Raw genomic sequence first — 25436 nt, forward strand, 5'->3', positions numbered from 1 at the left:
ATATTTAGTTTTCTATTTCTTTTTGTTCTTTTTCTCTCTTCTTTTATTTTTTTAACTACAAATCTATGAGATTTAGTTAATTGTTGATTTAATTAGTTTCAAAATTATATTTAATTACTATTAAATTAAATTTTAATTCATTTATATTCTAATTTAATTTACATTTATCTATAATTCAATTATATATTAACTTTGAAATGAATGTGTTAAATTATTTTTAGTCAAAATAAATTAACTACCATTACTTTGTGAAAAAATGTTTAACGATAAAGAAATGGATCAAAACAAAAAAAAATGAAAAATGAAGACCGAAAGAGAAAAAAAAAGAAATATAAACAAAATGAGAATATTTTTAAACTAATATATAGGTGAAGCTTTATTTTCAATAAAATTTCATAATCATAACGTATGAGTCTCGAATGCCTTTCAAAAAACAAAAAGGTGAGTCTTGAAACTCAATTACTCGACCAAAAATGAGTTAACGTTAATCTTTTCTATTTTTATGCGATTGACTGATTCATTAAAAAGGATGAGTTTCAATCTATGAAACAACTACAAATCACAACACCCATTAAATTATAATTAATTAACTATCTGTCATATTTTAGACTAATTAAATATGTTTAGTTCAATATTCAATTTTATTTCTTTGACCAATATTTTATTTTATTTTTTATTGTCTTTGTTAATTTGTTTTATTTTATTTTTTCTTTGAAACAAATAAAAATTCTTTGGTATTGAAAATTTTTCAAAATCTCCAACTCTTATGGTATAATTTTGAAAGATTTTCACATTTAGAAATTCCCAAGAAACCATCTCTTATAGCATTCTTAAGATTTTATCATCAAAGCATTTTTATTTAATCGCATTCTATAATTTTATCAATTTATTTACTTTATTTAATTATTTTTTATAATATTTATGTAAATCCTGTGAAATTCTCAAGGAGTCGTCTCTTACAGCATTCTTGAGATTTTATCATCAAAAAATATTTATTTAATTGCATTTTATATTTTTATCAATTTATTTAATTTATTTAATTATTTCTTTTATTAATATTTATGTGAATCCTTTCAAATTTTTAATAAATCATCTCTTGTAGCATTTTTGAGATTTTATTCATCTAAGAATTTTTATTTAATTGGGGTTCTATATTTATCAATTTGTTTACTTTATTTAATTATTTTTTATTAATATTTATGTAAATCCTTTTAAATTCTCAAGAAGTCATATCTGATAGCATTCTTGAGATTCCATCATCGAAAAATTCTCATAAATTTTGTTTAAAATTTTTTATGATCAAACACATGAATATTATGATTCTATTCTCTTTTCCTTTTTCCTTTTTTTATACTTACTTAGTGTATAAATATATGCATAAATTAAATTAATAAATAAAAATACTATATAAATAAAAAATTGGTTTAGAATAAGATAACTAAAAAGAATAATGATAATAAAGATATAGGACCAATTAAGAATTCATTTATAATTAAATTACTTTAAATAAATATAAAAATAAAGAAAATTAAAATTAAAATAACTAAAAAGAAAAAAATCTAAAAAAATTCAAAAATCCTTTTTTATTAATTTTTGTTGTCTTTCCTTGTGTTATATTCCTTCTCCCTTGCTTCTTGATGAATGGTTTTTTACCCATTGTTGTTGTGTTTGTTTTAAATTTCTTTTATTGAATTTTGATTGGCTTTAACTTGCTTTTTAATTTTCCATCGGTGGATTAATATGAGGACTAAGATGAGCATAGGACTCTTTTGTAATATTATTTTTTTTATTTTTTTCCTGTTTTTTCATTTTTTTTCAAATTTCTTATTTTCTCCCTAATTGGCAAGACAAAAAATGAACTGTCTGTAGATGAAAATTATTTTTCTTAATTAAATTACATACAATTTAATATATTTAAATTCATATTAAATTATAATTTAACCTAATTAAAATTAAATTTGATTTTAATTAAAAATGATTCTAATACGAATTAAATCGTTCAACCATCTTTATAACTAATTGAAATTCATAATTTTGTAACTAAAAACAAAAACTCTTGGACAAAGAAAAAAGATAAAAAGAGGAAGCAAATATATATATATATATATATATAGCACTCAAATATTTGACTAATTGATTGATGCATAATCTCTTGTCTAAAAAATAGAATTCGAATCTCCCCTCCCTCAATTATAAAAATATATATATATATATATATATTGAAATTTAGAAATAAATAACAAAGGGATATGCTTGTCTTTTCATTTTAAAATTAACAAAATAATTAAAACAATTATTTTTCAAAGGGTAAATGTATTCCAACCAGATCTCAAATAGATAAAAATGTATTTTTCAAACTAATTAAGTAAATGTGGTTTCAATTAAATCTTCAAGATTCTCTTATGTACCAAAGAAAAGAAACATTAGACAATTCTTTAGATTATGTTTTTCCTTAGTTATTAAGTGGTAGACATTGGCATCTAACCAAATGACAGTCCATATTTATTTATTTAGTTTTGTAGATTGATCCAAGAATATTGGAAAAATCAAAGGAAATATAATATTTTCCAAATATCTTATCCCAATGGCTCCGAGTTGACCAGACCATATTAGCTAGTCATCAATGGAAACGATAGGATGAACTTTCTCTAAATTTTTAATTGTATCATCAATTAAATTAGCTGACCAAATCTTAAAGCATTGTAATAAATACTGGGAGGATACATTTGGGACTCTCTTTTTTTTCTTTTTTTTTTTTTAAAAAAACACTCTGACTAGTCTTTCAATAATAAATGGTAGAGATTTACCATTCCAGAAAGTTCAGCATAAATGGACCCCATGGCAGTGGGTAGAGAGTGTCTGTCCCCTCAATTGGGAGATCAAAATTCAATTCACTGTGGCCTGACTGGTGGTCCATTTGATGACTGGTATATGATTATTTTTCTGCTGCAAATCTTTATATATATATTACGGAACTTACTGTGAGAAATGATAAGCATGTCCACCACCATGCATTTGGAATGGCTAGCTGGATTTATGAGAAGTTTCCCTTTACACAAGGCTAGTGGTTTGTTTGCCCCCCACCTCAGTCATTCGCAGTCCAAAAAGTGTATGACTTTTCACTGTTCTGCAGATATGTTTGGTTTTTGCTTCAGCCTGGAGCCCACCATTTCCAATAGTCACCTTTTCTTTTTGTTTTTTTTGTTAAAGAACAAATGACTTTTATTATTAAAAGAAAGCTTATTAAGCTTTGAGTTACACAATCCATTAATTTCCATAACATACATTTCAGGGAGCTCTGAATGGCAAAATGTTGAATTCTGACCTCTCAAATCATTATGTAGTAAAAAACTAATTAAGTTTTCTTTCCACACCACAGATGACGCATATATTATTACATTTACAGTGTTTCTAGAATGAAAAATAGTCAGACTGGAATCACTTGAATGCAAGAGAGAAAGGCAGTAGGCAACAAGGACAAGCTTCCACCAGGACAGTGATGGAGATAAGGAGAGTGGGGCCGATTGATTACTCCAGTGGATGAGGGCATGGTCTCTATCTTTCAAATTAAGTGAAGCTCAACTTAACTTGGTGTTTAATTGAGGGGGATTCATCATCAGTTCTTGCTGTGTGAAACAAAAACAGAAAATTACCTTGATGCAAGTGTCAAACCATTGGCCTAGAGCTTTTTTCCTTTGCATTCCCTGCTTGCTTTAAAGCAGCTTTTGAGATTGTTTAAGTAGAAGCACTTTATCGTTGCATGCATACATGGGTCTTTTTCTTTTTCCTTTCTTTTTTGTTTAAAATCAAGTTGTAATTGTTAGAAAATACCAATGTAAAATTTGTCAAAAAAACAAAAAAAAATGGAAATGGTCCATTTTGGAACTGCCTCTTCTTCTACTTTGCGCCAGAGAAGGGAGAAATACTTCCAGTTCCTGGCCGCGTTTCCCTACAGATGATTACCGCTCATGTGTCTTTTACTGTCTATAGTGTTTGAATGGTACATGATATACTGTTCCTTTGTGGTCCAATTGTTTGCTGTTGTACATCTTTAGGATTTTAGGGAGGGGATCAAATATTCTTTTTCATCTTTTTTTTTTTTCTATTTAACTATTGAAACTATGTTCTCTATGATGACAAAGTAATTTGAAACTATATAGCATAATCAATATATGGTCATACCTCTATGTGCTTTTATATATAAAAAAAAAAACTCAAAAGAAAACTCTTAGGGTATGTTTGGTTGAAGGGGTAGTTAAACCATTCTCCCTTAATTTGTTCTTAAGTCTTATTATTTTCTCATTTGATTTATTTTTAAATCAAGGAATAACTATTCTTAGGAATGTTCAAACCCCTTGTATTGACTATTTCATCTCTTAGGAACAAGGGTTCAAATTTTTTTTTAAAAAAAATATCGCTATCTATTTTAAGAAATTACTAAGTAAGCTTATGAAACATAAACTATTAAATTATTAATAATAAGTTACTAACTTTAAGTAATATTGTATTAATAATTATTAATGTTGTAGTAATAAATTATTAATTTATTATTAATAATATTATTAGATTATTAATTTATTCATCCATTAATAAGAATGCATTGTGTGAGAGAAACACTTGTTAACAATTACAAGTCTTTAAAACTTTAGGAATTGATAAATGGTTGAAAATTTGTAAAAATAATAAAGTACAAGTCAAATGGAAAGGAATATGCATTTTTCACATGTCCTAGTGTATAATTATCTTCTTCATATGGTATATTGTATGAATTGAATTTTTATATTCAATAAATAAGTTAAGAAAAGGGTTTTTCCTTTTTATATGTCAAAATTTCTCATATGTTTTTTTTTTCCTTGTTTTCCTAGATTCAGATAAAGCCCTAAAAATATCTCATGCGTCTGCCATTACAATAAATTTTTTGGGGCATTTTTAAAAATAACCCTTAAAGATAAGATGTTTTCAAAAATAGCCTTCTTTACAATTGTAACTATTTTTAACCAAGTTGGATAAAATTACCCTTAATGAAATTACACGTTATGATGTTACATGCCATGTACAAAAATATGTTACACGTCATGATTAGATTGTTACACGTCATGTGTAAAAACATGTGACACGTCATGGTTAGATTGTTACATACCATGTATAAAAACATGTGACATGCCATGTACAGAAACATGTGGCACGCTATGTACAAAAACATATGACACGCCGTGATTAGGTTGTTACACGTCATGTTGAAAAAATATTGTTGTTACACGTCATGTACAAAAATATATTACACGTCATGGTTAAAAAATGTCGTTACACACCATGTTGAAAAAAAATATATTGCTGTTACACGCCATGTTAAAAAAATATTATTATTACATACCATATTTAAAAACATTTTGTTACACTTTAATATCTAAAATGTTGTTGTTACTTATGAACCAAAACTTCAAATTCTCTCAACTCTCTTCATTTTTTTTTTTGACAATTTGGCACCGATTAAAGTGTTTCTAACATATTTTCATAAATGAAAACATAAATTTTTTTATTTAAAACACCTATTTCAACTAAAAATAAAAAAAAATTCCTTTGAAAACCTAGGTTGATAAATTTTAATTTTTGAGTTGAAAATCTAGGTCCCGAATTGATTCAATTAAAAACTATTTCAAACATCTATGATCATTTCTACCGTTTTAGTTTTACTTAAAATACTTAAAAATCAAATTTCGCAAATAGCCATCTACCCAAACACATCAAAACTATTGCTTGGTGTTTTGAAAGCGTAAAAAAGAGAAATCTGAAAATGCGGGAGAGAAAAATCGGAAGCATAACAGACGAATGCCGAAGAGAGAAATCGATAAAATTTGAGAGATTGGGATGGTGAGAGAAAAATCAGAAACACAAATGGAGAGAAATTGTGATGAATTGTTTAATTTATTTGAAATAGTTTTAAGGGCATTTTTGTCAAGTCATGGTTAAATATGACTAAAAACAGTTAAATTTATTTTGATAGTTATTTTTAAAATGTCCTTATCAAGAAAGACTATTCTTCATAATTTTCTCATTTTCTTTTACTACTTGAAAGATATGACTAGTAATTAATTTGTATGCTCTGCATATATAGCTAAAATAATACTATTGATTTACTGAATTTATGGAAAGCAAAAACATTCTCCCTTCTTTTTTTTCTTTTTTTTTTTTGCACATATGAAGAAGGTTAAATGGAGAATAAAGAAAAGAAAGCAATTTCAACTTTAAAAGTTAAAACCATAACCCATGTCAAAGAAAGATAGCAGAATCGAATGGTTTCTCTCAACGAAATTGATGGTTGATGATATATATAGCCATTAATTTTGATGAGCTTCGATTTGACTAGAGAAGGCCACCAATTGCTTAATTATTTCATTTTTGGCTTTAGTATTTGGAACTCTGGTCTTGTTTTGGACCATAAAAAGATGCTTGTACTACTTGTAACACTTATTATGTTAACACAAGAAAGGAAAGTTAGGCCTAAGGCAAAGTACCTTGACATTACAATACAAAATGTACGAAAGATATATAATTATAGCAATAAGATATACTAAAAATGGCTAAACATTTATAAGTTTACTTGGGTTTTTTTTTTCTACTCATATGACTAGTTCTTTGTCTCTTCTTTTCAATAATGGGGATGTGCCACCATATGAGAAACATATAGGTACGCACATAAAAAGTGTTGGAAATTTGTTTTTGTTCACATTATACATATGATAGACAATGATGTTGCGAAATCTAACTTAAGCTGATTTCACGGCGTCCCCGAAGAGGCTTAAATAGTTCGACGACGAGATCAATCAAGGGCAAAGCAACAGTTGTACCAATCACTCCTCTTATTTAACACCCAATCATTCTTTATTATTGCATCACACCAAATTATATCCATTCCATTATTGTGGAGATGGGCCACCACTGTCACCCTCAACACAGTTTTATCAATACTTATTTGTTCCCCACCAATCCTTGAGTTCCAAAATTATACTGAAGGTTTAGAATATCAAGGGTATGCATGAGTCGGAGGGAGGGTGAGCATTTGGCAATGGGCAGGGGCGAGGATGAGTGCTCGTGCAAAACAATATTTATTGACATGACCTGTCACGGTTTGGTACATTCCCATTTCAGGATTCTTGCTCTCTATATGACTCAATCATTTAAGAATTTATTTTTTAAATTTCAAATATTATAATTACACGTACCATCACATCCTAAAGTTAGCTTGTATTTGAGTAGTAATCCCATCAAAATGTAAATCAAATTTTTACTAATATATCTATGAACCATTAGATAAAAGTTGTTGATTAAGATGAATTTATTTTATTAAACATGGGAGCTATCTAATTCCTATATCATAGTCGCAATCAGTGACAAGAATTACGTGGATAAAACACAAAAGATTAGTGCATAGAAGCATTTGATGACTTTGCTATGAGGAGCAAAGGAATTGAACTTAAAACGTGTGGAAGATATGCAATTCATAATTGAAGAGTCTGAGACAACTTGATGGCGAAACCATCGAAGGCGGTGGTGGGAATCGAGCCACGTATCCTCCATTCTCTCCCCACATGCATGTCCCCTTTGGTTGTTGGGGATTGGCCAGACATAGATGTATTGGAGCCTTAACCACTACCCAAAATTCCTCCACTGGCGGCCTTTCACCCTTTGCTTCTCTCTTTCATTAGAATTTGCACCGAAATGCTGCAATGCCAACATTCGAGATTTCTATTTCTATGAAGAAGCTCTTATGTTATTTATTTAAAGCTCCACTTGCAGTTCGTGAAGTGTTTTGGACGGTGTAGACACTAAAATTATAATAAAATTTTATTAGTAAAAAAAATTATAAACAAAAATCATAAACAAAAATCACACCAAAAAAAAATATAAATAAAAATAAAAAAAAAGAGAGAAAAGAGGAGAGGGGTACGACTGGCAGGGTGCGAACACACCTTGCCAGGCACCTCCCTCACCCTGCCAGACGCGAATTTATAAAACCCTACTATAGCACTACACTCGGCCAAAAAGTCGAGTGTATAAAGCCCCATTGTAGCAAAGGGGATCGGGGGAGGAAAAGGAGCCAACGACAATCCTAAAAAACCAGCATTCAAAAACCCTAGAAAAAAATCCCTAGGCAGCCAAGAAACCACAATCGGTAGATCAAAAATCCTAAGCTTCCTAGCAGCCACAACAATCCACAAAAATCAAAGAAATATACCAAAAAATGAATACCAAAAAATCATAAAATATGCACAATGAGAGGGGGAGAATGGTTGGGTTTTTTGGGTGAATTTTTGGTTGATTTTTAGGGGGGATAAAGCTTAGGTATTTACCGCCGGTAAGAGTGGGTAAAGCTTGGGTTATTTGCCGCCGATTAGGAGGGATAAAGCTTGGGTATTTGCTGCCGGTTAGAGTGGGTAAAGCTTGGGTTAGTTGCCGTCGGTTATGGGGGATAAAGCTTGGGTATTTGCCGCCGATTAGAGTGGGTAAAGCTTGGGTTAGTTGCCGTTGGTTAGGAGGGATAAAACTGGGGTATTTACTGTCGATTAGAGTGGGTAAAGCTTGGGTTAGCTGTCGCCGATTGTAGAGGGAACCGGGGCTTGAGTACTAGCTATCGACGACGTCGAGCGGCTGCAGCGAGAATAGATTTGGAGTTAGTGTCGGCCGGTGGTACACATAGAGAGAGAGAAACCCGACCGGCGGCTTGGTAGAGAAGGGAGAGAGTTTGGGTTCTAGAGAGAGAAAGTGAGAAGAAAAAAGAGAGAAAAGAAAGTTTTTATAGTTAGGGTCTGTTTGGGTTAGGAGAGGATCATACGACGCCGTTTCATTCAAGGAGAACCACACCAAAACGACGTCGTTTCAAGAAAAGGGGAGCTGAGTCTTGAATTTGGCTAGCGGGCTTTTGTTGGGCTGATATTCTTTGGGCTTGGTTGGGTTTAAGCTTTGGGTAAGTTTATTTTAAAACCTTTAAACTATTGAACATTTGCATTGGTTGATTTTATTTTTAGGAATTTTTTAAAAATATATTTTATGTTAATAAAATGGTACAAATATGAATTTGAGGAATTTTAGGAAAGCAAAATCATAAAAACACAAAAAATATATATATATGAAAATAGATAAGGATAAAAATAAATTGTGAAAAATTAAAATCGAAAAATATAAAAAAAATGGAAATGAATGGAATGGATGATAGGCTAAAAAATATTTAGATTAAATTAAGAAAAAATTGGAAATTATTGAAATATTGGTGGGGTAATCTTAGGTAAAAATATATGAAAGTGCATGTAAAATATGTTTATACATTAGATTGTAAGAATATGTTTAGTGAATGAGAATAAACAAGGAAGAAACATTTTATGTTAAATAAAAGATAATAATAAGTTGAGTTAGTCAAATAATCATAATAGGATAGGTATTCGAATTGACCTTAGAAAATCGAATTTTAAGATGCCACGATATTAATTATAGGAGTAATATATAAATACCGATGATGGGATGATTGGTTGGGACGGGAGGAGTCGTAATCCCGAGTTAATTTTTCCTAGGTTCGGAATTCGAATCAAGGCCCCACCAATATGATGGGAGGGTCTCGATTTTGATATTCTGAGATTTTTATTTTAAATAAATAAAAATTTTACTACATAAAAATTAGTTAAAAATAATAAATAAAAAAAATAAAAAAATAAAAATAAATGCTATATTTAATTTGTTCAAGAAAATATAATAATAATAAAATAAGAATAAATTTCAAAAAGCATAGCATATATATATATATATATATATTGCATCATGCATATCATTGCATATAAATATTTTTGTTTTCGAGTTTAAGCCCCGATGATGGGATCTCCCGGAGATCTTGCGAAGACGGGTATTCCTCGAAAAGTTCTCTAGATGAAAAGGTATCCTCGGGTCCCACCAATATGATGGGAGGGCTCGAGAAACATATTTAATAACAAGCTTTTGCTCGTATTAGGTTCATTATTCATGAAAATATTATTTTTTAACGAAAAATGTATGATAACCCCGATGGTAGGATTTATTCGTTGAATTTGTGAAGGTGAATTTCTTGGATAATTTTTTAGGTGAGAGAACACCCCGGATCCCACCAGTATGATGGGCGGATTCGAGAGAACGTCCTCAATAAAAGGTTATTCGTCCAACATATTTTTATCTCACACCATGCATTTCATCTTGCCTCACACTTGCATTTCATTTTAGAATCAAATAAAATAATTTAATAAAATTGGAGATAAAATAAGTAAATAATAGTTAAGGAAATAAAATGAACTTAAAAAAATAAGACCTAATAGGATAATCTAAAAATGGTACCGTTCATGGAACAGGAGTTTCGAGGGTGCTAATCCTTCTCCGGGCGTAACCGTACTCCCGAACTTAGATATAAAAAAAATGTAGACTAGTTTAAGATTCTTTCGACGGGCTTAAATCTAATTAAGATTCTGTCGATTAGAATCGAGTCAATAGGTGGTCAATCACACATAGTAAAAAAGATTGATGATGACTTTTAATTTTTTAAAGTTTTCACTCACGTCTGATGATCGGGTCCTCGGATCCACATATTACGATAGACTGTATCTGCCAGAAAATATTGTCTACCTGTTTTGTTCCCGTCGTAGCACAAATCTCAATTCGGAAAACAATATGTAAAATGTTTTTAGGACCCCCCACCCACCCACTTTGTTGGACTCAAAAGAGGTTATCTTGGCTCTCTGCTCTCTAGTGGTGGCCAAAGCCCATCCACATAGATTTTGCTTTATTTTAGCAGGGGGTCCAGGGTACTTTGGAGGGCCCGTTGGATTAGTTTCGTGGATGAGAATGCCCGGTCTCTCCCTCTCATTAATCATGATGGTAGAAAAAAAAAAACAAAAATTTCCAACTTTTTCCTGCACTTTTTGGGGCTCTTGGTGAATGATATTTCTATATTTTGGCATTTCATTGTTGTTAGGCTTCTCAACTCGATTTCAACTGGCCTTTGGTGGGCCAAAGCTGACTTGAGCTGAGACTGACTGTTAATGCTTGGAGGGTGATAATGAGGTCCACTTGAGATCAGATCTGAAAAGGCCAATGGTCCAGTTAAGATTGGGCCGACTTAGAGCGAAGAATCCAAAGACTTAGGGACATTTTCTAATGCTCTAGCCTCCAGGAGTGCTTGCAGGACCCGAAATTGAAATCAAGTAAAACTTGTTGTTATTGCAGATGAATCAGGATTATTCCAAGTCATACAAACATTTTCTACACATGACAATGAAATTTCCAAACTAAGTAGAATTCAATGGCTCTGGTTTCCAGAAATGAAAAAGAAAAGACCAATTAACTACAATCACAAGTTTTGGAAATAGAATTTTGTGCATGTTTTGAAGCCTCTTCTAACTTGCTTGTTTTGACATCCTTTAGAACATTTCTAGCCCACTCTGCAAAATGGGTCTCATTGTATCCAATCCTGCCACTTTTGTAGAGTGACATACAGCGACGATCATCGTCTGAGTAGGGGCAGTTTTCCCCGTCGGGGTCTCTCCAATCGCCTCGGTGCCTCATTCCAGACCAGCTAGCCATCCAATGATACACGTACTGGCCTACGCCAGCAAGTTTTAGCCATCCTTTGGGGAAGAACTCCATCACGCTGCTGTTTCGATCCATTAGGAACAAGTTGGTCAACTGGGCACCGTGTGGGGATATTAAAATATCCGTTAAACTCATTAGCTTCACCTGGATTTTCAAACATGTAAATTTCCAAGCAGGTCAAGCACTCTTAATTAGCACATGAGTTTTTTGAGTTCATCTACTGAACTAATTAGAGTACTCAAATCTTTGTATCATTAAATCAAATATAATAACACTATTCAACCGAACAAATATAACATCGATCACTTAGTTAAAATTTTTATTTTAAAAAATATTTTTTTATTTAATAATATATTAGTTTAATTAAATTTATATAACGACAACATATATTAATTACTAATCTTTTTATAATTTTTTTTGGTATTGGAAGAAGAGGGATTCAAATCTTATTTTTAAGTAAAAAGATTATACACCAATTAATGAATTAAATGCTTGAATACCACTTTACCAAAAATTTATAAACTTTTTTTTCATTTTTTCATAATGTAAAATAGGGTCAATTTTGAAAACCAACTTATCAATGAAACTGCCATGGATGTTCCAAACATGGATTTGCACTTTCTGTATCACATATGATTGAATGTTACATATGTTGACTAAAGTTAAATCCGGTTAGATAGTGGTGGTGGGCGGTGGGGGAGAATATTCTCCTCCAAAAACCCTAATTAATAATAATAATTAATTTTCAGTGATCTGAATCCTAAGTATCACCTTATTTACATGATGGTGTTCCCTTAAGTGGGATTACACAGAATCATGGAACCACATGAATCCCAGTATCCCAATATATAACCTGTTTGAATGGGTTTCACATGTGTAACGCACACAAATTTTGAAAAACATTTCAAAGGCAAATTAAGAAAATACAACTACTAGTATACTAACCTGCTCACAAATGGTGAGATTGTTGGAGTAAGCCACTATTAACTGGCAGCCCTCTACTTTCATGCACTCCTTTTCAAAGATCGCAATCACAGCTGTCTCGTTCCTGAAAGATCTTGGTCCAGTCCTCATGAGCAAGGTCATCCCGATGCCTGGTCTTTTCTGGTCACCGCTCACATTACAGTACACGCGAGCCTTACACCTAATAAGATCATAAACTTCCATTCTTCTCTCCCTTGACATCCCTCCCTCGTTGTGTCTCATCACGACAGCCTTTACAAAGCAAACTGGCTGATCATCATCTTCAATTCCGTTAAACCCTTCGATGTACGGAGCCTGGCCAAATGTAGCCTCCATCAGGGTGTTTAGCCAGGTTCCCATTTTGAACCTGAGCTCACCCCAATGGTACAGGATCCATCTCGTGGGAGTTTCACAACTGTTTTTTCTATGCCAAGCAACGAAAGGTACCATAGCCGACAGACCGTGCCATATGTTATCATAATTGTAATGATTGTAAGCTACAAAAGTCAGGCCTTTCATCAGGGTAGCATTGGAAGGAAGTGCTTCAGGCCATGCCAATGCGTAGTAGTTCCAGGAGCCGTCATGGGTGTCGCGGCCTTTCAGGCAGAGCAGCCTACCGTTGGAGGAATCAGATGGAAACTGTTGGTATTGAACCTCACCTTCCTCGTGAGTATCATACATGGAACTCATAAACCACGTGTGGCCTGGAAGGGGTTGGTTTGCATAACGAAGGTCTTTCAGTGGGAGAAACGTAACGGAATCGCGAAGCTTTTGAGTCATGGACTCCAGGACGTCCTGGGTGCAGTTGGGTGAAGCTAAGGTTTTGTTGATGACTTCTTGCCATTGTTGCAAGAAAGACCAGGACGGTAACGGGGAGGGGGAAATGGGTGGCGTATGGAGGGATCGGATTTGTAAGAGAAGCAAAAGGGTGACGCAAAAAGCTAGGATGTAAAGGGAGAGTTTCGGGGAATAAAAGGAGAATGGCAAGAGGGTCCGCTCGTATTTGAAGCTTTTAGGTCTGTGTAGTGATCCTGGACAAGATTTGTTCATGGCTACGCAAAAAGAAAAAGGAAATGCCAAGATAGGAAAGTGATAGTAAGAAGCTGTATAGATGATGCTTTCAGGCTTGGAGGAGAATGGAATTTGGTGTCCTCACTCTCTCTCAGAAACTGACAAATTATCACAATTCATATCCCAATACCTCACTCAAATATTCTCTCTCTCTAAGAAAAAAAACATTAAGTTAAAATAATAAACAAATAAAAGTAGCAGTGGGAAACCCAACTTTACAAATTCCCAAAATGTAGCATATATCAGAAAATTCTCACGTTTAATGCATATTTGAACAGAAAAGTACTCAACTTTCTGGTGCTATGGGGATGCAAGTTGACAAGATAATATACAATTACAATATAAAACATGCCATTTCCAACGCATGACCTCGTTTTTCATCTACGAACTTTATGACCATCCGACGGTTATCAGTGGATCTATTTTGACCTACAAAGTTAAAAAGAATAGCTTCACCTAAAAGGAAAGAAGAAAAAACAGACCAAAAATGATATAAAAACAAATTAAAATCCAGATTTCAAGGCAGGAAGCAAGGTACACCTAGATGTGTAAAGGATTAAAAGCTATATAATTTGAAACATATTTCAATCTTACGTTTCATTTATTTAATGTGTAACGTGGGTAAAGCTTATTATGCTTTAGTTTCAGTATTTTTTACTTTTAAGTTTGCTTCCAAATTATTAAATCGAAATGATTACTGAAAGAAGAAATTAAGAAAGTAGTGAGTTATTACAGGAATAAAAAAAAAAAACACTACAAAAAACTGATTTTTAATATTTCAATACTGTGCTGATAATATCAATTCGTTGAAAATATAATTTCAGTATATTCTATCCACAATGTTATTCTTCCATTGATCAAAGAAATTGTCAACAAGAGGATAAATTTATCGAAGAAGACAGCAAAGGATAATAGAGGTTGGTATATAAGTAAAAGATGTATAAAAAAAGGAGTTGTATTAGTAAATTCTCTTTTTAATCACTTAATTATTAATAATGTATGGTGAGTTATTGAGATGAATATATTTGGAAAAAAAAGTGGAGGATATGGAAATTGAGGGTTCTGAAAGGTGCAGCACTAGTAGGTAGTAGAACTTGAGGGTTAAACAATAATCTTACTTTATATAGGTAGACTTAAGCCTCGGGCATCCAAGGTCCAAATCTAAATTCATATTTCCATAACAAAATAGCTAATTAGCTGGTGTTTAATGGGTTTAGTTCCACTAGCTTTTTGGTTAAGACCCTTTTCTCCTAGTGGACACTGGCTGGGGATAACACTGAAATATCTTAATCACTGTATTGCCCTTTTCATTTTTGCTTTGGTTTCTGAAAAGAAGATTAATGTAATCATCACTTATTAGTACTTTCTTTTGTCAACAAACTTTAATTTCTTATCAGACCTTTTAAACTATTTATGATCTCTTTACTTTTTACCAATTTGCATTAAAAGTATTCGATATAAGACAAGTCCTTTGCCCCTGCCAATTTAGCTTCCAATATTCATTAGAATCAGGCAGTTCCCCTTAAATAACCTGCTACAGACCAGATGCCTAAAAAAGAAAACTAATAGCCTAAAAGTGGAAAAAACAATCTGAGAAGATTCCGATGAACACTGAAATCTGAAGTTACTTGGCCTATAAATCATTCCGAACCTGTATCTTACTATGGGCTCTCATCTGACTCCTCTTCGCGAGGGTAAGCAAGCAAAGTCAACAAACAATCAGAGCATTTATATTATATCTGATCTGGGACTACCAATTTATTAGTACAACAACTCCATTGAGGATTGACCTGGCTTATATGCCGATAAAAGATTTGATGAGAGGAAACATTTTTCCAAGTTTTTCTCGATTACAATATCAATGAAGGAATACCTTTTTTAGCCAGTTTTAGCAATTAGCATTTTTCGTGCAGGTTGAGGTGTGGTCAAAATGAGGAATATCTAGACCCCTACTATACAAGAGATAAGCAAAACAATGCCTCCTATGGATATGGGTGGAGGGATGGAAGAATGGAGCTGTAACTTCTCGAATGGCAGAATGATGTGGTGGCAGAGACAAAGCACAACCTAGAGAAACTCATCTCAACTTTACAATTCTGACTAGAGAGACAATAAGCACTGGCATCAGGGAAGGCCGTGAGCAAGTTATGCCTGCATCAGGTTTCTTAATGTAAATATTACTTCGCATTTTTGTCTTCACCTTCACCATTCGCACAAGCAAATAACAATAAATGCTGACGACCACAAATATTAGATAAAATAATGGGGAGAGGGGGAAGAGGAGGCAGCAGGGTGGAGATACCCCACGTTCAAATTACCTGATTAACTGAACCGCACATCCAACACATAGGCAGTATCCAATAACGTGCACTTTCTATTTACATAGGAAATCTGCAAACCATATTTTAACAGCAAGTCAAGTTATCCACATCATACCAATTAAAAGAGTCAGCTTATTCTAACTGTCTTTAGTTTTTGCCATCCGGTCAAAGCTTCAATCATGTGGAGCTATCTTTTCATGTTTGTCAGCACTTTTGTACAGCGGACTCAAAATGCTGTACAGAGGTTGTTGATCTTAACGTTAGAAGAACACTCTTGCGGAACAGGACCAGTGGAGCCACATAGTCTGGTTCTTTTTGGTTCAGAAATCCTCACATGTGAAATCGCAACAGTGAGAGCATCAACCAACATGCAGTCCTGCACTTCTGACCTTGTTGTAGATGAACTATCAGATGATAAAAAGCAGAAACAATCATCATTAAGAAAGCCACTTGGCATTTCCTTGTTTCTCTCTGACACTACCCTGGGTGAGATAGTCAGTTGTTGGGACGTCAGCCTTCCATGGTTTCTCATTCCTGGCTTCAAAGCAACCATTTCCAATGATGCTTCAGTATGGAACAGTATCCATGGATGCCCTGGAAAATTATAAAGTCAAATGCATCAAGAGATAAAATACATAAGTTGGATTTCAGTTCATTTTTTTTTCTCTTTCTGGCATTTAATTCCTTCTTGGTAAAACTAAAATCTAAACAAGCATATAAACTCTTAGTTAATTGCCTAATTTGTCTATAAGTGTTTAGTAATTTTATAATTGATCACGATGTGGTTAAACACAGATTGGAGTGGTGACTCAAACAGCTTCATGTCTTCTGCATAAATTGGTTGACGCCATTTATCAGATGTTTTTTCAATGTAGCTTAAACATGACTGGAGGAACAGCTGAGCAGCTGGTCTAACAAGTTGAGACAGAACCAATTTCCTAATGGCCCAGAAGAGATCAAGAACATGACTTTGGAAGGCAATAATTCATGGATGCTTCTGTAGCATTCACTGTTTGAGGTACCAGGAGTGCAAAATACAATGTGAATAGTGGCATGCAACTAGATTGTTTCCCATAAAACAGCCTCTGATGAAATGCAAATGAAGTGCTTTACATTAATGTTGGTTGATCAATGAAACTGTTATTGGCAAAGTCATTTTTCAGTGCACCAATCGTGGTGTTTTCTGTAACTAGATATCTTATTTTTGAATAATTCAGAAAAATATTGAGAATACAGTATACTTACTTAATACTTCGTCAGCAGTTAACCTTGCTGAAACATCTCTTGTCAGCATATGGGCAACCAGATCCCGTGCAGGTTGAGAGATGGATCTCCATACTCCATTCTCAAAATCAAGGTTGACATTCTTAATAGCCTCAAAGACTGAATCCAAAGTATCACCTTGGAATGGAAGTACACTAACCAATAGAGCATGAAGGAGGACACCAGCACTCCAGATGTCAACTTTTTCTGAATAATTGCCCATTAAAACTTCCGGGGCAACATAAGCAGGACTCCCTACCACACCTGTCAAGCTCTGACCTAGAAGAATTAAAGCAAATGTTCATTTAGACAGACTACCCATAATTGAATGCTGTGATAGAGAATTCAAATATAAAGAACCACTAGTAGACATCGATGGAACAACACATTTCAATTTAAAAAAAAAAAATGCATTATCAAGTGCTCTTATTTCACTAAAAAGAGGGTCATGGTACACAGGCACAGCTGATGGCATCATCTTAAATATTTCATTTCCTAGAGTAAAAACTTAGGATGTCTTCTTTCTGCCATTTACCCTCTTCTCCTATTTTTATAAATTTCATTTTAGTTGCAAATCAAACATGCATGTCAAAAATAACCTCCAAAGCCAATAAGTATTGATTAAACCCAAAGCAGTTAGATGCTTGATTTATCAAACAATTTATTTATTGCATCAATCATGATTTACTGCCCTTAAACTACTGATGGACTCAAAGCGGCTCAACCAAAGGAGCAGATGGTGTAATTCGCAGTGAAAATAAACATCGAGCATCCACTATAAATTGAACAGCTTAAATAGTCCAGATCCCAGAACATATCCATGAATATCAGAAGACCACAATAAACTTGAAAAACAAAATTACCATTTGACATCCTCACTGCTAATCCAAAGTCTGCGAGCTTCATCTGTCCAGAAGCTGTAAGAAGGATATTCTCAGGCTTTATATCTCGATGAACAACACCCATATCATGGCAATATTTGATAACTAGAACCAGTTCCTTGAGTATATTAGCAGCACAATACTCTGAATACTGCCTCTCTTTAGCCATCTGATCCAGCAACCGTCCCCCAGAGCAGAGCTCCATCACAAGAAAGAAGGATTTCAAATCCTCATATACTGCCTTCAATGTCACAATACCAGGATGACCAGAAAGGTGTTGCATTATCTCCACTTCCTGATGCACAAGCTCTTCACCCTTGCATAATGTTTTGCATGCAAACTCTTCACCATTCACTTTACTTCGACACAATACAACGGATCCAAACTTTCCACATCCAATTGTTGCACCCAAATCATAATCTTGCTCAATTTTCTTTTTCCGACCCAATGTAGTTGCTGCATCAATGCACCCAATTTTCCTCTTAAGGCCCCTATTGGATGGATCCAGAGTTGCACTCCCACAAGGTGGTGCAGTGACAATTCCTCTGACTACACTCCTAACAGAGCCAATAGCTACTTTAACTTCATCTTCCTTACACTTCTTTTTCTGCCTAGAGTAATCTTCCAATGATAAGGGAGACCAAACAATTGTTACAGGAGTAAATGACCTGCGACATGATGGCAACACTTCTGGGCCCTTTCTCTTCTTCCCCAGGGCCTCCATTAGATGTTTGAAGGAAGACTACTTCCCAACATTCCTAAAAGTTTAAACTACTAGCAACCCAGCAAGGTATTGGAGTTACTAAGTTAATAACATCACTCCTAAAAAATTCTCAAACCTAACAGTGAACAACAGCTAAATGCCTTCCAGCAACAATTAAGTAAAAACAACTTTATCATGAAGTTAAATTTTTTACCATATCCTGGGTTTCCAACAAAAGGTATCAATCAGATGACACCATTATTATATCTATTTAGAAATCAATTAAACACAATATCAAGAAGCCATTTACCAAAGGTTACACCTTTGACACCAGAAGCCGCTTGTTCTTCTTCTTTCGACCCATGTGAACAGACATATCACAAATTCTCAACATTGATCCGCTTGGAGTTGGAAATACAACCTGACAACATAAGAAATCAAACAACTAATGAACCCCAAAATGACTAATGTGAAAGAAAGGAAAAAGCAAAGGCATGCACTATCAAAGGAAGGAGGGGATGTGAAAAAAGCTTCTTTTATTTGCTGTGAGCTTTATCAGTTTTTTTAGTTTCTGAACAGAGACCAGAGAAAACAAGACCCGCTAGTTTTTGGACAACTTAGAATTCAGATCCATCCTTGAATTCCTTCTTTAAGAAATATAAAAGGAAAAAGAAATAGAATCCGTAGAATTTTTTCCCATTTCCTTTCTCACCAACCAACCAGAGAGACAAAATAGAAAAAAAAAAAAAGAAACTTAAATGATCAAAACATATCAACCACAAGGCTTTTAGTTCATTGAGAGTAAAGGAGAGGAACGCAGAGAGAAAGAAGGGAATGATTGAAGTATTAAGGAGGATTAAAAGAGGGTCTGATCGAAAGGGAAAGTTTCATGCTTTGAAAACTACTTTCTTCTTTCTTTCTATCTCAGAGGAAGAGAAAGAGGGAGAAAAGCATGTGAAAACAACCGCCAGGGTGTTGCTTTCGCGGTGTACACTTTGTCTCGCGCGCCTCTTTATTAACTGCCAACCCAACATCTCGTCGTTAGTCGCTAACAGTAACGTGTCGCTGCAGTCAATTGTAAGAGAAAGAAGCATGTGACTTTCGTTTTGCTTTCACGGCCTGCACTGCACTTGTCACTTCTGACATTCACCTTATCCCCATGTCCTTCATCTTTAGTGAAGATAAAATTTGGATCTTAAATTCTTCACACAACCATCAAATAACTCACTAAGCTAATTAGCATATATCCATATAAAAAGAATTTATTTGTCTTTTATCATAAAATACAATCACCCAATTAAACCAACCAACACCTTCATGGGTTTTATTCGAAATCCGAGAGTGGCACAAACATATTCCAAGATTTGTTATGTACACACTATGAATATCTGATTAAAAAATTGAGAAACATCTTCCTGTCCATCAAGCATTAATATTTTTCAAGGTCTTCTGTCTTCTTCTTTTCCCATTTTGTGTGGCACCGCCACTCCTCATTTGGTCTTTATTTCTCTTTTGCGTTTCTTTACCCTTTTTTTTTTGTCACCTCAAGAGAACGGAAGAAAGAAAAGTCCCAAGTCCTGTTGACAGGAAAGCATACGTGCTTTTGCATCTCCTACTTCCTTGATCTACGAACCCTTCGACCTTGTGGCAAGCGCTTAGATATGAAGGGATAAAAATGAAAACGCCACTTGGCTCTGCAAAGGTGTGTGCATTAGATACTGATCAAAACAAACAGCAGCTATAAAACTCCTGTGTTCGTTTCTTCATTCATCAGTGACTGTGAAAGTATGCAAGTTCACCTGATTTTATATTACGAAAGAGGCAAATAGTTTAAATTTTAAGAATGCATGATCCTACATTTCAGAAAATAGGTGTCAAAAACCCATCACTAGTACCAAAAGTCGGCCATATCTCGGAACTGCAAAGTACAAGGCAAGGCTACAAGATTTTCACGCGTGCTTATGGTTTCTTCCTGAAGTCCAGCCTCCACGGAGGTGTTCTCACAAATTTTCTTCCCTAGCCACATTAAACTCCAATACAACTTTTCTCGTTTGTAGGGCTGCAGTTTTTCTGCATCAGAAGCAAATGTAAGTCATGGGCTTTCTCAGTCAACCCAACTTCTGTAAATGCACTCAAAATCCTATTACAGGTAGAGATATCAAAGTCTGTGGTGTTAGACTGCTTCCATTGATCAATAACCTCTCCCACTTCTTTGGAATGCCCAAGAATCAGATATGAAGACGAAATGCATATGTAATTTCTGCTTGTCATTTTCTGTTTGGTCATTCTTAGCGATTTCCACATCTGATCAATTTTATCTTTGTTTCCCAAGCCAGCATACAGCATAACAAGGAAGTCATAAGTTATCCATTCCCTTTGTGTGATGCCTTTCTCTGTTTCAATACGAGAGCTGGACTCAGCATTTGCAAGACGGCTAGCGTTAACATAAACAGTTATGAGGCTAATATATCTCACCCAACCATCATTGCAACCAGAGTCGCATCTCATTTCATCCAGAATCCTTTTAACTTGATCAATGTTTAGAGCCGCAGCACATGAACTTATCCAAAGATTGTAAGTAAAGATATCTGGTGCGACCTTATGTCTTTTCAGTTCTTCTACGACCAAAGAAACCTTCTGCAGCTGCCCAATTGACATGTAAAGAGTCATAATCTCATTGTACGTAAGGGCAGAGAATGGCAAGGCCAACCCCTTTATCCTCTCAAAAAGTTCTTCTGCCTTTTCAGTCAATTTTGCAGCTGCATAACAATGGAGAAGAGCAGTGTATGTTTCACTAGTCTTTGCAGTCGGAGGCAAGTCTTCAAAATAGCGTTCAGCAGCATCAATACCAAAAACTTTTGTCATCAAGTCAATACGAATTGCATAGTCAGAATCTGATAACTTGTACTCTTCATGAGTAACCATCCATTCTGATATCTGCAAGCTTGAATTGATAAGTTCAAAGAATTCACCATCAATTGTATCTGTGAAACTAAGGGCTGTACAAACTGTAAGGCATGAAGTTTTCATACAGATGCAACATGAAACTTTGTTTCTGATATTCCTCCCTTTGAATGCAAAATATCAACTAAAAGTTATTACCAAAAAGACAGAAAAGAAAAGAAACTACCCAGCTGTTCCAAGTGCAACTCAAGCTATAATGAAATTCAAAGAAAACAGGAAAAAGAGATTGAGTTTGCCTAGGCACATGAAGATGTAGGACCTTTTTATTTCACACTCCCAAAGAAGTCTTGCTAATCATAATGCAAATTATAAAATTCCCATCATGATCAACTTTCAATTTACGTCCTCTTATAACAGAAAAAACAGCAGAAGCAACAAAGTGTGATATGATATTAATCAATTTAACTTAGTTGGAGCTGAAGGTGGGAGTGAAATGCAAGTTCTCCCATTACATTAGATCAGAGAAAGTGACCAAGTGCAAAACAAAATAGGTAAATAGAGACTTCACAAGCAAGCCTGCAAATAGAGAAGACAAAATCTTAATACCTAGAGAAGACAGCATTCACTTATTCATTGCTGACATGACAAGAAACTCCAGTGCTGTGGTATGGCCAAACACCCAAGCTAGCCAAATGGCGAACTTAATGAGTTGATTTGATCTTACACAGTAAAAGATTAACCGAATATACATTAAGAAATTCTCTCTTCCGTTTTGTGTTTATCCACAGATACAAAATTTTCATGTTCCTTATATCAATTCCTTTCTACATTAGACCATTCCCTACTTGATAACATTCCTAACCAATCCTATGACCCCAATTGGCCAATTCAAACTAATGGAACCTAAACAATTTAACTGATTCTTCAAATAAATTACACCAATCAAGCATTACACCTCTAATGAAACAGTTGATAAAACAAAAAAATTTCATCCAGGAATATCAAACTAAATAAGTATTACTGCCAGTTTTTAAGGTAAAACAAAGCCACCCTAGCACATAAAAATCTCAACTTCACTCTAATTGACTTTAATTATTAAAATATGGAAAATATCTTTGAAAAGAGAGAAGCGAGAGTACCTCGAGAGCGTGCCTGAAACGCTGGGATTTCCTCAGTTCCTTCGAGATTTGGCGGAGGTCGGAAATGGAAACTCGGTTGCCCTCACCGACCCATTTCTCGATTACGGTAGTGGCGCTCCGCTTCGGAAGACGCAGCCGAAAAATGCGGCTTTTCAGATCATCGGTTTCCGAATTATTCAAATATTCGTCCACGTATTCGGTGCTGGCGGCGCCCTTGACAACAGCCTTGACAAACTGCAGTTGCTGCTTCTCCTGCATATATATATTTCACAATTTTGAAAAATTAATCTTTGGGAAACAAAAGACCAACCAACTTAAAGAATGCTACGGAGACTTGTAATGGGTTCAGTTTAAAAAATTTCTCCCCTCTTTTTTTTGGTTTAAATTGAGAAAGTATGATAGTAATAAAGATAACTACCGTCTGAGACTGAGAAAGAGGGAGCGCAACGCCATTGAAATTGATAGAGCTCTCTCTATAGCTTGTCCAAGTTCTTTTTTTTTTTTTTTTTTTCTCGAGTATAGCTTAGCCAAGATCTTTGGTTAGCTACACTGGCAACTTGGGCTGTGTTTCGTTGGACTTGCCTTTTGGTGCTTATCTCATTCCTCATTTTTGTGTAATGAAGTGCAAAAATTTATAAATTATTTAAAAATATAAGTAAGTTTTTATATTTTTATTATATTTAATCAAATTTTTATATTTTTATTTTAAATCGAATAAATTGTTCAATTTTAACTCAAAATGTTATTGTTATTTTTTATCGTATGACATTAATATGGCATGTTAATATATTATAATTGATAATTATGTAGTATATTAATATATCATAACTGATGATTACGTGACATATTAATTTGATATGATAACATTATCATTAGATTTTTTTAACCTTACACATCAACGTTATGTCAGTACCGTGTGAATATAAAATGATCAATGGTATTGTTTCCTATTTATTTGCAGACAATTTAGGCATATTATGACCTAGGATGATGTAATAATTTTATCTTTTCCTTTATATATATATATATATATATATATATATATATATATATATAAAACTAATGTTAATTAATCAATCATTAGTTATAAAAGTTTATTTGATACAAAATAAAAATATAAGATATTAACACAAACTTCAATGATCTGAACACAGCCATTAATAATGTAAATTTTTATTTTAGTTTTTTCCTATTTTTGTTTGATATGTCTTTTTTCCCCTTTATAACTCAATTAAAGATAAGTGTATATATTTTTAACTCAATTTCCTTTCTAAAATCTTTTTATTTGTAAATTATAAAAACAACATACATATATCAAAATATTCGAATAACACTTTAAGATTTTTTTATTTATAACTATTATAACCACTTATCATACTTTAACAGCATTCTAACTTAATCACCCGAAATTATTGTTAACTTTCTTCTAACCAATTTCCGTTACACCATAGATTAATGCTTCCCTGATTCACAACAAAAGTAATTAGCAACAATCTAGTGTTATATCAAATATCCCAAGCATTTTAACTTTCATGTCATTCCTCTCAAAATGTGACTTTCAAAGTTATCAAAAATCGTAAAAAATTCAAAATATACATAGGACATTGTAAACGGGTTCTTTTGTAATAAAGAAAGAGGTAGTGTACCAAATAAGTAAAACAAATGTGTTGGGAGGTGATGGGAAAAAAGATTTAGAGCAATACTTGAAGCAATGCATATTGTGATGGAGAGAGAGATCATCTCCATCATCTGCTTGGTGTTGTCTTTCAATATTTGCATCCTCTCTTGATAAGCTTAGAGCATTTTCATCGAGTCTTGGAAATAGGTGAGAGTAAATGCACCTTGGTTGCTAATGAAATTTTTTATATCTTCTAATGGTGCAATGTTTTTTTAATGAGGTTTTACTTAACATGGGTGTTCTTTTTTAGTAAATTTGACAAAATATAGATGATGTAATAAAGAGAGAGATAATATTACAAACAAGTAAAATGAATGTATTGATAAACATCAGTGAAAAAGATTGGAGCAGTCTTTTAATATATGAATGTTGTGTCAAGTGGTGATGGACAAAGTGTGGAGAATACGGAGATCGTGGAACAAGGTGAAGGATGAAGTAGGGGAAGTCATAAGTAGAAAAAAATTTGAGTGAGAGAGAATAAGCCCAAAGTTCCTTTGGAATATAATTGTCAAAGCTTTAATATATAGACCTAGTAGGACTAGTTACAAAAAAGTGCACTTAATGCATGTATACCTATCAAAATGGACCTGATCCATTAGACTAGTCCATTTTTCATAAAATATGAAATGAGTTGGGCTTAAAAATTTAGATTCATATTAAAATTAGACCTAAATGGGTTAGCCTATCAAATCAGAGGGTTGGGGTGGGTTGAGGTGAGCCAGCCCTATGGGTCAAAAAAATTAATAATTTTAATTAATTTAATAATTTTATATATTTAATTATATAAAATTAATAATTTAATTATCAATAATATTACTTATTTTATATATTTTAATGTGTTTAATCTTCACTTATCAAATTAATAATTTTAATTTATGAATTAAATTATAAAATAATTTTATTAATAAA

At 33.5% G+C, this 25436-nt stretch overlaps 2 protein-coding genes and 1 pseudogene across 3 annotated transcripts; all 3 read right to left on the reverse strand.

Moving 5' to 3' along the window:
* Positions 1-11206: 11206 nt before the first annotated feature.
* LOC18608232 (uncharacterized) lies at positions 11207-13715 on the reverse strand. The gene is made up of 2 exons (XM_018114860.2): positions 12550-13715; positions 11207-11748 (listed from the first exon to the last, which is right to left on the reverse strand). Exons 1-2 carry the CDS (start codon positions 13615-13617, stop codon positions 11353-11355), a joined length of 1464 nt encoding a protein of 487 aa, XP_017970349.1. The 5' UTR covers positions 13618-13715; the 3' UTR covers positions 11207-11352.
* Positions 13716-15921: 2206 nt separating this feature from the next.
* LOC18608233 (serine/threonine-protein kinase PEPKR2-like) lies at positions 15922-19866 on the reverse strand. The gene is made up of 3 exons (XM_018115427.2): positions 18086-19866; positions 17205-17501; positions 15922-16553 (listed from the first exon to the last, which is right to left on the reverse strand). Exons 1-3 carry the CDS (start codon positions 18825-18827, stop codon positions 16186-16188), a joined length of 1407 nt encoding a protein of 468 aa, XP_017970916.1. The 5' UTR covers positions 18828-19866; the 3' UTR covers positions 15922-16185.
* A 679-nt stretch (positions 19867-20545) lies between these two features.
* LOC18608234 (pentatricopeptide repeat-containing protein At5g09450, mitochondrial pseudogene) lies at positions 20546-23107 on the reverse strand (annotated as a pseudogene). Its single transcript, XR_016024543.1, has 2 exons — positions 22850-23107; positions 20546-21743 (listed from the first exon to the last, which is right to left on the reverse strand). The product of XR_016024543.1 is annotated as a pentatricopeptide repeat-containing protein At5g09450, mitochondrial pseudogene (transcript).
* Between the last annotated feature and the right edge of the window lie 2329 nt (positions 23108-25436).

This window comes from Theobroma cacao, chromosome 2, assembly GCF_053813885.1.
Source record: "Theobroma cacao isolate CCN51 chromosome 2, ASM5381388v1, whole genome shotgun sequence".
NCBI lineage: Eukaryota > Viridiplantae > Streptophyta > Magnoliopsida > Malvales > Malvaceae > Theobroma > Theobroma cacao.